General features: G+C 40.2%; 1 protein-coding gene across 5 annotated transcripts in view; it reads left to right on the top strand.

Moving 5' to 3' along the window:
- ARMC8 (armadillo repeat containing 8) overlaps positions 1-14,942 on the top strand; it is a 112,398-nt gene that overhangs the window by 87,341 nt on the left and 10,115 nt on the right. For all 5 annotated transcript variants that reach the window (XM_025375937.1, XM_025375935.1, XM_025375936.1 and 2 more), the window contains 2 exons: positions 614-709; positions 10,753-10,848. In XM_025375937.1, coding sequence (XP_025231722.1) covers positions 614-709; positions 10,753-10,848 — 192 coding nt within the window. The remainder of the gene's footprint in view (positions 1-613; positions 710-10,752; positions 10,849-14,942) is intronic.

Genomic DNA, 14,942 nt, shown 5'->3' with positions numbered 1-14,942 from the left:
GAGACAGAGTCTGGCTCTTTCCCCCAAGCTGGAGTGCAATGGCGCAGTCTCGGCTTGTTGCAACCTCCACCTCCCGGGTTCAAGTGATTCTTCTGCCTCAGTCTCCCGAGTAGCTGGGATTACAGGCGTGTACCACTATGCCCAGCTAATTTTTGTATTTTTAGTAGAGACGGGGTTTTGCCGTGTTGGCCAGGCTGGTCTCAAACTCCTGACCTCAGGTGATCAGCCCGCCTCAGCCCCTCAAAGTGCTGGGAAAGGCGTGAGCCCACTGCACCTGGCCTTTGCTTCCTTTTTCTTTAATGTATTTGGGTTTGAGGACCCCCAATGATTGTACTTTCATATTCTGTCAGGTCAACTTTATGTATGTATGTATGTATGTGTAATGTGTATATACGTGTGTGTGTGTGTGTGTGTGTGTGTGTGTATGACATATTTGAAAGCAAACTGCAGCTTCAAAATATAATAAACACTGTTCTTTGGCATGTAGTTCTATATGCTATAGTGTTCTGCATGAAGCAGTTGTGAATCATATTGGTTTTAACTTTTAGAAGCCTTCTATTCATCCTATGGTCTTTGTTTCTTTGATAATTATGGATTTCCCATTGTTTTACAGCATATAGATAAAATAATGAGTACTCATGGAAAGCAAATTATGCAAGCCGTCACTCTTATTCTAGAAGGGGAACATAACATTGAGGTCAAAGAGCAGGTACGTTGTTCCTTTTTCTTGGGGAATATTTTCTGAATGTGAGCACAAAGGAAGTTCTTAGGAGTCTCCTGAAATATTTAAATCTGCAGAAGACAGAGTGCTAAGACAGGAGATGCTCTAGAAATAGGAAGAAATATCTTCCACCATCCCTTAAACTCTCTTTAAGACTACTTCTTTCTGAAATAGAGGAAAACATGACCAGCGTCTACAGTTTTGCCCTCTGTGTCATTCACTGTGCGCACTGTCCCTGTTTCTACAGGAGCAGCCACCTTTCATCATCCTGGAATGAATCCTTTTTCCAGGATCACTATTTCTAGCCCTCTCTGCCGCCATGCTCTGAACTCAGAATTCCTGCAACTCGCTGATAAAATAATTCCTTATCCTGGAGATAGTTTTCATTTCTTTTCTCTTAGGCATCTTGTTCCTCATCCCATAACCCTACTTCTGTTAAGTTTCAGGAGGGCACGTTAAGGGTAGGCATTAAAGTACGAAGCTGTGCATTTATCAAGACAGTTCGGAATTATATTGTTTTATTTTCTGGGATTTACTATGGGAGTTTTAATGTATATATTTTATTTTGCTCTAAAAACAAAGGTCCCGCAAACTTAAGATTTTAACACAGGACCAGAGGTACTGGTAATCTTCAGTTTTTTGACATAGGTGTTGGCTACATGGTTGTGCTCCCTTTCAAAATTCATTAAGCTGTAGACATACATGTATGTCTATCTGAAAGAAACTTGCCCAAGGTCATCAGTAGAGAGTTGGACCCAGAGAGTCTAACTTCAGGGGCTGTGCTTCTCATTTTCTGTATTCTTAAGTTAAAGTAATTCAGCCAGCCTTGTAAGAACAGTCCAGGAAGTAAGAGTTGTAGGTCTTAGAAGCTGCAGTTGAATTTGTGAGCAAAAAGATGGTAGATTTGATAAAGTGGTTTTAAGACAGATATTTTACGTGATACCTCTTAAAATTGTTTTAAAAACTGTGTTTTGGTGAAAAAATTTAACACAGTGAAAGTATAATCTCATAAGCATCACTAAAATTAGCTGAAGTGAAATCCATTACTGAAATACAACAATGAAGAAAATACATCGTTCAAAATAAACCATTGTACTTTGAGAGGATAGGAATAAATTTTGTATATAAAGACAACTTACCTGGATAGAATTTCAGTGACTTGAAAAGCAAAGCAAGACAGAAAGGTGAGGCAAGATTTAAATTAGGGCAAAATGAAAGACCAACAACAATATTGTTTTTGCAGGACACAAAGGAACTCTGTCATACAGATTTTGGAAATGATCTGGAAGTAGGCGAGTATGGGAGGCTAAACAGCTGACTAGCTGGAGGTTTAATGCTTCTCAAAAGCATCTGACAAATTATTTTTTTGACTGACGTACAATTGACATACAGTAAGCTACACATATTTAAAGTATACAGTGTGATCAGTTTTGACATGTGCATGCACCTATGAAACTGTCACCACAGACAAGATAGTAAAACATATGTATCACTGCCCTTAAATTGGGAACAAGTATGTCCATTTGTACCACTCCTGTTCAACATTGTGCTGGAATTCCTACCAAGCACAAGAAGGCAAGAAAAAGAAATAAAAGGTATACAGATTGGAAAGGACAGTATGAATGCCTATATAGAAAATGCCATGGACTCACCAAAAAACCTAGAATTAATAAATGAGTTAAGCAAGGTGACAAGACAGAAAAGTCAGTTGTATTTTTATTTACCAGCAGTGAACAATTGGATATTGGGATATTAAACAGTACCATTTGCAGTAGCTTAGAAAAAAAAAATGAAATTCTATGTATAAATCTCATAAGGATCTGTATACTGAAAACTATAAAAACACTGATAAAGAAAGAAATTCAAGACCCAAATAAATGGAGAGATATACCATGCTAAAATGTCAGTTCTCCCCAAGTTGATTTATAGATTCAACACAGTCCCAATCACAATCCCAGCATGATTGTTTATAAATATTACTATAGATACAAATATCTAAAATATGTGCCTTTACATATAGATTTTAAAACTTTATGAAAAGGCAAAGGAACTAAAAAGCCCAAACAGTTTGGAAGAAAAAACAGGAACAATTGGAGGATTCACAATACCTTATTTCAAGACTTAACTATAAAAGTACAGTAGTAATGAAGACAGTATGCTCTTAGCAAAAAAAAGATAGCACATGTCGATCAATGGAACAGATTAGAGAGTCCAGAAATAGACCCACACATATATGGCCAGCAGATTATTGACAAAGGTACAAAGGCAACTTGGTGGAGAAAGAATGGTCTTTTCAAGAAAAGATACTGTACAAGTGCCAAAAAAAAAATTAACTTTGAACTACACCAGACACTTCAGATAAAAATTTACTGATAGACATAACATAAAAGGTAAAACTATAAAACTTACAGAAAAAAATGCAGGAGAAAATCTTTGAGAGATTAGGCGAAGAGTTCTTAGCTATGAAATTTAAAACATCATCCAGAAAACAAAAGGTAAATTGGTCTTCATCAAACTGTAAAACTTCTGTGTCGTGAAATGCACTGTTAAGAGACTGAAATGACAAGCCATCCACTGGAAGGAATATCTGTGGGTCAGATGTCTGACAAATGACTTGTGTCCAGAATGTTTGAAGAACTCTCAAAACAAGAAAACAAACAACCAAATATAAAACTGAGCAAACAATATGAACAGACACTGCACAATAAAATATCACTATGCATCTTTTAGAATAGCTAAAATGTTTTTTAAACTAAGTACAGTTGCTAGCAAGGATGCAGATCATCTAGTGGGAATGTAAAATAATACAGTCATTTTGGAAATGGTTTGACAGTTTCTTAAACAGTTGAACATATACTTACCATATGACCCAGCAATCTCATTCCTAGCCATTTACTCACATAAAATGAAAACCTAAGTTCACACACAAAACACTGTTCATAACAATTTTATTTGTATCACCAAAAATTAGAAGTTAACATCCCTCAACAAACTATGGTGCATTCACATAGCAGCATATCACAGTCACAATAAAGAGGGACAAACTGTTGCTATATGTAACAGCATGGATGAATCTCAAATGCATTATCCTATGTGAAAGAGCCCAGATACAATACAAAAGGCAAGGTACTATATGATCCCATCTATATGACCATCTGTAAAAGAGAAAACAGCAGAGACAGAGAAAAAAATCAAAGGTATTTAAGGCTTAAAGGTTGGGAGCAGTATTTGACTATAAAGGGATAGCATAGGACAATTTAGGGAGGGAGGTGGTGATAGAACTGCTCTGTAAATGCTGATTATACTGGTGGTTTTAAGATTCTATACATTTGGTAGACTGGGCATGGTGGCTCATACCGTAATCCCAGCCCTTTGGGAGGCTGAGGTGGGTGGATCACTTGAGGTCAGGAGTTCAGGACCAGCCTAGCAACATGTTGAAGCCCTGTCTTTACTAAAAATACAAAAATTAGCTGGGCGTGGTCACGCGCCTGTAGTCCCAGCTGTTCGAGAGGCTGAGGCAGGAGAATTGCTTGAGCCTAGGAGGCAGAGGTTGCAGTAAGCCGAGATCACATCACCGCACTCCAGCCTGGGTGACACAGCAAGACTCCCATCTCAAAAAAAAAAAAAGATTCTATATGTTTGGTAAATAAAATTACTACCAAAAGAGTGAATTTTACTGTATTTCATAATTCTGTTCTCATTTCTACAAATGAAATGCCACTTGGGATTTTAATCATGTTGTATTTATAAATCAATTTGGGAAGAAGTGACATCTTAACAATATTGAGTCTTCCAATTCATGAATATGTTATATCTTCCCAATTATTTAGGTCTTCTTTAATTCTTCTTAGCAATGTTTTGTAATTTTTGATGTATAGGTCTTGCGCTCTTGGTCGGATTTATTCCTAAGTATTTCATAGTTTGTTGTTTTTTTAAATGTTATTTTTAAAATTTTGATTTCCAGTTGTTCGTTGTTAGTATACGCTAATACAATTTTTGTGTGTCAGTCTTGTATCCTGCATTGCCAAAGTCACTTTAAGTTATTTTGTGTGGATTACTTAAAATTCTCAACAAATGATCACATCTGTAAATAAAAGTAGCTTTATTTCTTACTTTCCAATCTGTATGCTATTTTGTTTTCCTTGTTTCATTGTCTAGCTAGAACTTCTCCAGTGTAATGAGATGAGGATGAACATATTTGTTTTGTTCCCAATATTAGAGGAAAGTGCTCAGTCTTTCACTATTGAATATGTGGGGTGTAGGTTTTTCATAGATTGCCTTTACTAAAGAAAAGAAAAGAAATTCTCTTCTAGTTTGTTGAGTTTTTATCATAAATAGATATTGGATTATTTTTACTTTTTTATTTTTAAACCCCAAACTGAGCCATAGGTTTTTTTTTCAATCAATTACTTTTTTTGTATCTGTTGAAATAGTTTTTTTTTTTTTTTTAACTTTGATTTATATGGTGAATTCATTTGATTTGGTTTCAAATGTTAAACTAATATATTTGAGGTAAACCTAATTTAGTCATTATGTATTATCCTTTAGATATATTGTTAAATTCAGTTTACAGAAATTTGGTAAGGAGTGTTTCACATTTATATTCATGAAGGGTGTTGATGAATAGTTTTTTTATAATGTCTTTTTCTGGTTTTGGTATTGGGATAGTGCTGGCCTTGGGGAATGAGGTGGAGGTGTTCCCTCTTTAGTTTTCTGCAATAATTTGTGAAGAATTATTTTTTTCTTCAGTTCTGGTGGAATGCTACCAATTGGAATCTGAATACGATGACCATTTTGTGGAAAGGTGTTTAACTACAAATTCAAATTTTTTAATAGAAATAGGACTATTCAGGTTATCTGTTTCTTGCATGAGCTTTCAAGGAATTTGCTCATGTCATCTGAGTTTTCAAATTTATTAACATAAAACGGTTCATAATTTCTTATTCCTTTTTCAAGTCTGTAGTATCCTTTGCAATATTCCCTCTCTTGTTCTTTATGTTGGTAATTCCTTTTTTTTTCCTTGGAGACAGTCTCGCTCTGTCTCCCAGGCTGGAGTGCAGTGGCGCGATCTCGGCTCACTGCAACCTTTGCCTCCCGGATCCAAGCGTTTCTCTTGCTTCTGCCTTCCAAATAGCTGGAATTACAGGCACGCGTCACCACGCCCAGCTAATTTTTCTATTTTTAGTAGATACGGGGTTTCACCATGTTGGCCAGGCTGGGCTCAAACTCCTGACCTCAGGTGATCTGCCCACCTTAGCCTCCCAAAGTGCTGGGATTATGGATGTGAGCCACTGTGCCTGGCTAGTAATTCCTTTTTTCCTGTTCAGTGTGACTAGAGATTTAGCAGAGAATCAGTTTTTTGTTTCATTGCCAAAGAATCAGTTTTTGGTTTCATTGATTTTCCCACCTATTAATATTATTATTATTTTTCGAGACAGCGTCTCACTCTGTTGCCCAGGCTGGAGTGCAGTGGTGTGATCTCAGCTCACTGCAGCCTCCACCTCCTGGGTTCGGGCTATTCTTGTCCCTCAGTCTCCCGAGTAGCTGGAATTACAGGTGTCCACCACCATGCCTGATTATCTTTTTTTTTTTTTTTTGAGATGGAGTCTCACTCTGTCACCCAGGCTGGAGTGCAATGGCACGATCTTGGCTCACTGCAACCTCCCCCTCCCAGGTTCAAGCAATTCTCCTGCCCCAGCCTCCTGAGTAGCTGGGATTACAGGTGCCTGCCAGCATGCCTGGCTAATTTTTGTATTTTTAGTAGAGATGGGGTTTCACCGTGTTGTCCAGACTGGTCTCGAACTCCGAACCTAGTGATCCGCCCGCCTCTGCCTCCCAAAGTGCTGGGCTTATAGACATGAGCCACCACGCCTGGCCAACTTTTTGTGTTTTTAATAGAGATGGGGTTTCACCATGTTGACCAGGCTGACCTCAAACCCCTGACCTCAAGGGATCCACCTGCCTTGGCCTCCCAAAGTGCTGGGATTACAGGCATGAGCCACTGCACCCAGCCTGTTCTCTATTTCAGAGTTTAGCCAACTGTTTCTGTAAGAGGCAAGGTATATATATTGGATTATTTTTACTTTTTTATTTTTAAACCCCAAACATGAGCCATAGATTTTTTTTTCAATCAATTACTTTTTTTGTATCTGTTGAAATAGTTTTTTGTGTTGTTGTTTTTTTTTAACTCTGATTTATATGGTGAATTTTTTTTTTTTTTTTTTTTTTTTTTTTTTAAATTTTTGCAGGCTCTGGTCTCTAGCAACTACTCCTCTATGCTGTTATAGCCTGGAAGCAGCTATAGACAATACATAAGCAAGTAGATATGGCTGTCTTCCAATAAAAATTACCAAAAGAGACAGCAGGCTGGATTTGGCCCAGACCGTAATTTACCAGTCTGTGCTCTATTTCATTGATTTCCAATTGTTCATATTAGTATATACACTAATATGCATACATTAATCGGGGGGTCGTGTGTGTGTGTAGCTTTTATCTGTTCCTTAGCTCACATACTCAGTTGAGTTGGCCCAATAATTGATTTCTTTTCTTTTTTTTTTTTTTCTGATACAGAGTCTCACTCTGTTGCCAGGCTAGAGTGCAGTGGCATGATATTGGCTCACTGCAACCTTTGCCTCCCGGGTTCAATAGATTCTCCTGCCTCAGCCTGCCGAGTAGCTGGGACTACAGGCATGCGCCACCACACCCAGCAAATTTTTGTACTTTTATTAGAAATGGGGTTTCACCATATTGGCCAGGATGGTCTCGATACCTTGACCTCATGATCCACCAGCCTTGGCCTCCCAAAGTGCTGGGTTACAGGCATGAGCCACCATACCTAGCCTAATTGATTTTTTTTAAGATTTGATTTCTTGTCTCCATAGGAATATTTACGGAGCAGTTTTGTGAGCTTCAAAACAGAACTGTACCTCACTCTTTCATGCTTTTCAATGAGGCCTGGGAATGCATGGGTGTATTCTAACACTACAAAAAGGGGAGTTACCTGTCCTGCTGACCTGGTCTATTCTGAGGGATCTTCCCTGGAATTCCCCTTTATATTCTGTTTTAGTGGATAAGAGGGGATAGCTGTTTTCTAGGTGAGTCTAAAGGTGTTTACCATTTCTCCTCTCCCCATGAATACCTTGGTTATGAAGCCTTATTGAAATTCTTATTCATTGTTAGGATCATTTCCATTATTTCCTCTTAAGCTGCTCTGGCCAACTCATAGGACTGAGTCTTCTTGGTGAGAAATGGTGGGGAGATGGAGAACAAGAGAGTAATAAGCTATGATTCTTCCATGTGCTGCCCCTCTCCTACTTCTCAGCCAGGTTATACCTGTGTTCCCATTGATTGGCGTCATCCTCTGCATTCTGATTTTGTCTTAGTAAAGCCTGGCAGAGGCTGGTTGGTGAGGATTGGATCACTACCACTGATGAATATCATTTTGCTGGCTTGCTCTTGGAAGGTGGGGTTGTTGTAAAGCTTGCTAAGGCTTTCTATAATCACTTTAAGGAATTTGAGCAGAACTAGAAGGAGTGTGGTGTTGAGTCTGGTGTTGCCACATTTGGATTGCATGTCAAGACAAGTGATGGAGAGGGAGAGAGAAAGAATACTTGTAGGCTGGGCATGGTGGCTCATACCTGTAATCCCAGCACTTTGGGAGGCCAAGGTGGGCAGATCACGGGGTCAGGAGTTCAAGACCAGCCAGACCAATATGGTGAAACCCCATCTCTACTAAAAATACAAAAATTAGCTGGGCGTGTGGCACAGACCTGTAATCCCAGCTACTTGGGAGACTGAGGCAGGGAGAATTGCTTGAACCCAGGAGGCAGAGGTTGCAGTAAGCCAAGATGATCGTGCCACTGCACTCCAGCCTGGGCGACACAGTGAGACTCTGTCTTAAAAAAATAAAAAAAAAGGGCCGGGCGCGGTGGCTCAAGCCTGTAATCCCAGCACTTTGGGAGGCCGAGACGGGCGGATCACGAGGTCAGGAGATCAAGACCATCCTGGCTAACACGGTGAAACCCCGTCTCTACTAAAAATACAAAAAACTAGCCGGGCGAGGTGGCGGGCGCCTGTAGTCCCAGCTACTCGGGAGGCTGAGGCAGGAGAATGGCGTAAACCCAGGAGGCGGAGCTTGCAGTGAGCTGAGATCCGGCCACTGCACTCCAGCCTGGGCGACAGAGCGAGACTCCGCCTCAAAAAAAAATAAAAATAAAAATAAAATAAAAAAATAAAAATAAAAAAAAAGAACACTCATTGTATTTAATTACCTTATCCTGTAGGCTCAGGTGGGGCTAGAATGTAGGGAGAGCAACTATAATTCAGTTGGTTCTGATGTCATCTTGAACTTGGACTCCTAAAACATTGACTGTCAACTCTTCCCCAAACTAATTACTCCTATTAATTACCCTTGTCATGCTCATGTCTGCCCCTTCATAAGATCTTTTCCACAAGAGACCAAAAAGAGTACAGATTCATTATTATTAATTTCCTTAGGGTATTGTTCCTACCAAGAAATTTAAGACAGATTCACCATGTACTAGTGCTTACATACCAGATCACCAGAAATCTGACATCTTCTCCAGATCAGATCATGTCTGTCCCACTTAATGGGCACATAAAGTCCTCTTCAACATGATCTAACTGCCCTGGAATAAAAAGTTTCCCAGTGCTTGCTTAGCTATTGGACTATACAATTTATGTTTCATGTCTACTATGTCTCAAAGGCAGCCTTTTCTGGTTTCACACCTCAGGACTCACTCCCTAATAATCTAGTTACAGCAGTGTGTTAATCTAGGAGAAATAAAACCATGTACCCTTGAGGGTATTTGGAGGCTTGGGCCACTGCAAGCAAACAGTCTCCTCAGTTAGCTTAATTAACTTGTCTTGCAAAGAAAAAGTTTAAAATTGGAGAAAATTATGGGAATCTGTATCCCATCCTCATTCCTTTGAGTTATTCCTGACTGGGCTCCAGGACTGTGTCACTTCCTCCAGGAAGTTTTCCCTAACCCTTGCAGTATCCAACAAGTGCTCTTTCTTCATGCCTTCTATCTATTCTCTGTGTTTACTTCAATCACAGTGAAATGTAATTGTTTGTGTGACAGCTTCCAAGTCAGGGAGTGTGTTTTTTTTGTTTTTTTGTTTTTTTCCTGCCTCATCCTGATGCCCTACAGAGGGCATACCCATAATAGGTACTCAGTAAATGGTTTGTTGAATTGCTAAGGTTGGTACTGTTGGTATCCCTATCATAGTCCTTTCACCATTGTCTTAATCTTTGCCTCCTGCTGGTCTGGCTGTGAGAATGGAACAGCTGACAAGAATAGTTTTTCCTCTGAGAAGACTGCAGTCACCAGTGCAGTGGTTGTCCTCAAGGTGTACTGTCCTGCCAGCTGGCACAGGCTTCCTCCAATGTTCACATTAGGCCAGCCTGGACTAAGTTTCTTCACACATTTTTCTTCCTTTTCTCTTCCCCTAACAGGGTTCAAAAAAGTTAAAAGGTCCTAAGTGCCCATGGCTGGTGTAGCTGGTGGACAGGGTCTAGGCCTTCACGCAGAAGGTCATGAGCTTAGGAGCAAGCAGCAGGTGGAGGCCTAGGAAAGGGAGGCCTCCCTAGGAGGGGAGTTGCAGCACCTACAGAGCTTCCACCAAAGAGACTGCATTGTTGAAGTAACATTGTGGTTTGTCACAAGAGCTTGTCTTAAAAAAGAGATTTTCAAGAAAAATAATAAATTATGTTTTCTCTTTGATTTGATGGTATGACCTATACAAAATAGCTGCCTTTGCCCAGCTATGGCTTAATGCCCACGAAGAAACCACCGAAGTGTTGGGGTTCTCTTTTGCCTAAGGGAGATTTTGTTTGGGTGTGGTTACTGTTGCTAGCAATGATGTCAGCCGATGAGAAATCAGGGCATTGAGAGTGGAACCTGTGAGAATCCATGTACCTTCAAGTGAAAAATTGCCCAAGCTCTTGAGACAGCTTGACTCTGGGACTTCAGAGCCTTCCTGACTGTTGGCCCTTTGTTCTTTTGCAGACACTGTGCATCTTAGCCAACATAGCGGATGGGACAACAGCAAAAGATCTTATTATGACCAATGATGATATCCTACAGAAAATCAAGTATTACATGGTGAGCCCTTGTCCCCTTTCACCATAGGATTAGAATGCAGGGACTGTTGCGTTGTTAACTCAAAATAAATTGTGCAGAGATTTTAAAAAGAGGAAAAGAATAGACTACTCTGTGACTCCTCAGATTCAAAGAACTCTCTTCTATCCTGAAGAAAAAGAAAAAATACCAACTCCTTGAAGCTTGTACCACTTGGTAATATTATTACCTGCCACTCCACTCTCTGCCCTTGTCATCTACTGATTGCCTCCCTCTTACTCAGTGAAGACCCGGGCTCTTGGCTTTCTCCCAGTGCTCTCCAGTCCGTGTCATCCCTCTCAAGGCTTCAGTCGCATGGTGGATGAACCCTCCAGCCCCCTGGCCCCATAGTTCCTTTACCTGTTTGCTTCTAAACAATCTGCTACTTACTGCCATGGCCATACCCTGCATCTGATCATCACCAGAGACTGCCCATTGCCAAAATGTGGGTATCAAACAGCCCTCCACTTTTCATTCTGTCAACATCTCCTGACAAAATTCTAATCACGGAGGAAGCCTCTCCTTGTCACACCAATCTGTCTTCTCTATCCCTGCCTTGTCAGAGTTAACAACTGCAGAGAAAGGCACAGAACCCCACATGGGCACTCAGCTCCTCCCGGTGTCCTTCAGTGATTCTCAAGGAAGCTGGCAACCTCGTTCTCCATGAGAATAGATTCTTACCTGCCCTTCATTCTTTAGACCTCACCTCTTCCCTCACCCATTACAGTTAGTGATGACCTCAGCTTTTTGTTTTATTAAGAGAAGAGAAACTAAAATCCTTCAGTGGCTCCTTGTTATACCTTGAATAAAGTTCGTATGCCCTTATGATGGCCTGTCAAGTCCTACATGACCTAACCCATTCATATCCCCAACTTATCTTATTCCTCTCTTCCTTTGTTCACTACACTGGCCACTTGCAGTTTCTCAAAAAGGCCATGTTCTTTCCTTCCTTGGGACCTTCACACATACTAGTTTCTCTGCCTGGAACACTTTTCTCTTCTCCGTTTCACCCTTCAAATCTCAGCTGAACTTATACTTTCTTACTGGACTCTTGCCCTTGTAGATTATTACTCATTACTGCATTTTGTTCCCTTCCTTCAGAGCACTTAGCTCAGTTTTAGTGATATATATATTTGTTTGTGTGCCTACTGGGTGTCTCTACCACAGTGTAAGTTCCATGAGGGCCGGGACCGTGTCAGCTTTGTGCACAATTTTATATCCACCATGGTGTCTGGCCCTTAGCATATGCTTGGTAAATATTTGTTGAATGAAAACCTTACCACTTCAACCAGGGATTCCCTTATCTTTCCAATATCAATCCACATTGTATCCATAATCACTTAAAAGGTTTTTCTTAACTTCTCATACCCATCGAGGCATATCCATTTCTCTGTTATTCAAAGACAAACCCAAACTTCTTTTTATTTTGAGACAGGGTCTCACTCTGTTACCCAGACTGGAGTGCAGTGATGCCATCTCGGCTCACCACAACTTCCGCCTCCTGGGTTCAAGCAATTCTCTTGCATCAGCCTCCTGAGTAGCTGGGATTATAGACATGGCACTATTGCCCGGCTGATTTTTGTATTTTTAGTAGAGATGGGGTTTCACCATGTTGGCCAGGCTGGTCTTGAACTCCTGACCTCAAATGATCCACCCGTCTTGGCCTCCCAAAGTGCTGGGATTGCAGGCATGAGCCTGTGCCCAGCCTTCAAAGCCAAACTCTTAAAAGCATCTTTTCTGTACATATTGCCTCCTTCCTTACCTCTAAAGTCATTCTTTAACCTGCTCCATTTCACCTCTACCCCCATCATTCAACTGAAACTGTTGTAATGAGGGTCACCAATGACTTCCATGATGCCAAATCCAAAGGATCCTCTTCTCTCTTCATCTTACCCCACTTACAGTAGACTTCAACCCAGCTGACTATTTTCCTCCTCCTGGAAATATCCTTTTCTCTTGGCATGACACCATACCTCCCTACTTATCTCTGAACCCTCTTCTCTTCTCTCCTACACGTGCTCCCCTGAGATCAGCAGATCACAACCTTCATTGTACAATAGGACCTTGTAGGGAGCTTTCAAAGATTACTGCTTTGTCTCCTCCCTCCCAAGATTCTTATATAATAGGTCTAGGGTTATAGCCTGGGCATCAGGAATTTTTTTTTTTAAGATTGCTGGGTAGTTCTTACATACAGAGTTGAGAACCACTGCCTTAGGGGAATCTCATCCACCCCCATAGCTTATACTGTCATCCCTGTGCTGACAATATGCTGTAATTTCCAAATGTGTTTCCCAGCCCAGACCTCTCTTCCAAACTCTGGACTTATATATCCTCCTGCCCTTTCGGCATCTCCATGTGGCTGTCTGATAGCATCTTGGAATCTATCTTGATTTCTCCAGCTCTGTCCCTTCATTCACTCATTTTATCAACAAGTCCTATCTGCCCTTCTTCCAAAACTTATCTTGAATCCGATTACTCCTTTCCATCACCACTGCTCCCACCCTAGTCAGTCCAAGTCACAGCACCTTATGCCTGATTAACTATAATAACAGTATCCTCCTTGACACTTCTTCACTGTCACTCCAGTCCCTTCAGCCCAAGTGGTCTTCTAAAAATGTAAATCAGATTTTGTCCCTCCACTGTTTAAATCTTTCAGGGGCTTCCTCTCAACACAGAATGAAATCCAGAGTCCTTACTGTGGCCTATAAGTTCGCACAATTTGGCTATACCTACTTCTCTGAACAGACAGCTCCTTCTTACCTCAGACCTTTTCGGGAACGTTTTCTCCTCCTCAGAATTTCAAGCCCCTTGCTCTTTGCACATCTGACACCTTCCTATTCTTTAAGTCTCCATTTAAATATTGCCTCCTTCAAAGAGATCTGTTTTGTGCATTCCACCTAAATTAAGTTCCCACCCCTCCACCCTCCACCCTCCAATTTTCTCTATCCTCATAGTAATTTGTGTCCTCAAAAAATATTGAATGAATGATGAATAAACTTATGCATAGTAAATGCATATTTGTTATAGTATATACAAGCTCACTTATTCAACAAATATTGATTGATTGTCTGAGGCTGGGAGCAGATAAGTTTTATTCTGTTTTGTCTTAAGGGAGCCCAAACTGGACATCTCCTTAAAAGTGTTGGCAGTTAGAAGAAGAAAGAATCACTAGCCATAGAATTCTACTGGAGGAAGCCACATCCATTACTTTGTCTCTGCTTAGTTGAAATATAGTCCTACATGAGAAGATAAGTCTGTCTTAGCCTTGAAAAAACCATTGAGCATATTTTGCCATTGATACTCCCTCAGATGTGCATAAATTATTTAAACATACTAGAATTTTTTTTATTGACCAGTAAGACAGTCATTTATAAAGGGTTATTTTATTATTGGGTCCTTTTTCATTCAGGCGAAAGCACTGTATCCAAAGCAACCAGAAATTGTTGTACTTTTAGTACATAAAGCAAAATAAATAAGAATCGTATTTAGAAGAATAGGAGGCTCATTAGTGATAGTAGAGACATTTGAGAAATCAACTAGAGATTTCGTCAAGTTTTGGGGGACGCTTCTATAGATATAGGAGTAATTTAATTATTCCAGAAGCTGAATGTATTATATAACGCTTCTTGTTTTCAGCAAGTTGTGTCAGAGGAGTAAACCATTTATAGATTGTGTGTGTGTGAAAGTCTGGGTGTTACAGAACTTCCTGACCATATATTCACTTTCTTCCCCAAAGGAATTATTGGGCCATTTGAATAAGATAACCAGTAGCTTAAGAGATAAATACCAAATGCACATCCACCCAGTGTATGTTGGCTATTGGTGACCTGGAAACATAGCCTAAGTCGAAAGCATAGAATTGTCATATGACAGTGTTTCTTCGTGCATGGATTGAATCATAAATTGCAAACTGTACCCATAGCCCTAGAGCTGTTTTGTTTGTCCAGCCAGATGGTTTTTTAAATTTGAATTTGAATTTGAATGTCTTTTGGCAAGGCTTGTACTCCTCAATTTGCCAGATTCTCCACTGTCCCTTGTTATCTTTAGCCCAACCCTTTTACTCATTAGTGTTAATTTCA

This window comes from Theropithecus gelada, chromosome 2, assembly GCF_003255815.1.
Source record: "Theropithecus gelada isolate Dixy chromosome 2, Tgel_1.0, whole genome shotgun sequence".
NCBI classification, from domain to species: domain Eukaryota; kingdom Metazoa; phylum Chordata; class Mammalia; order Primates; family Cercopithecidae; genus Theropithecus; species Theropithecus gelada.
The sequence above is the reverse complement of the archived record's forward strand: the minus strand, read 5'-3'. Positions and strand labels throughout refer to the sequence as shown.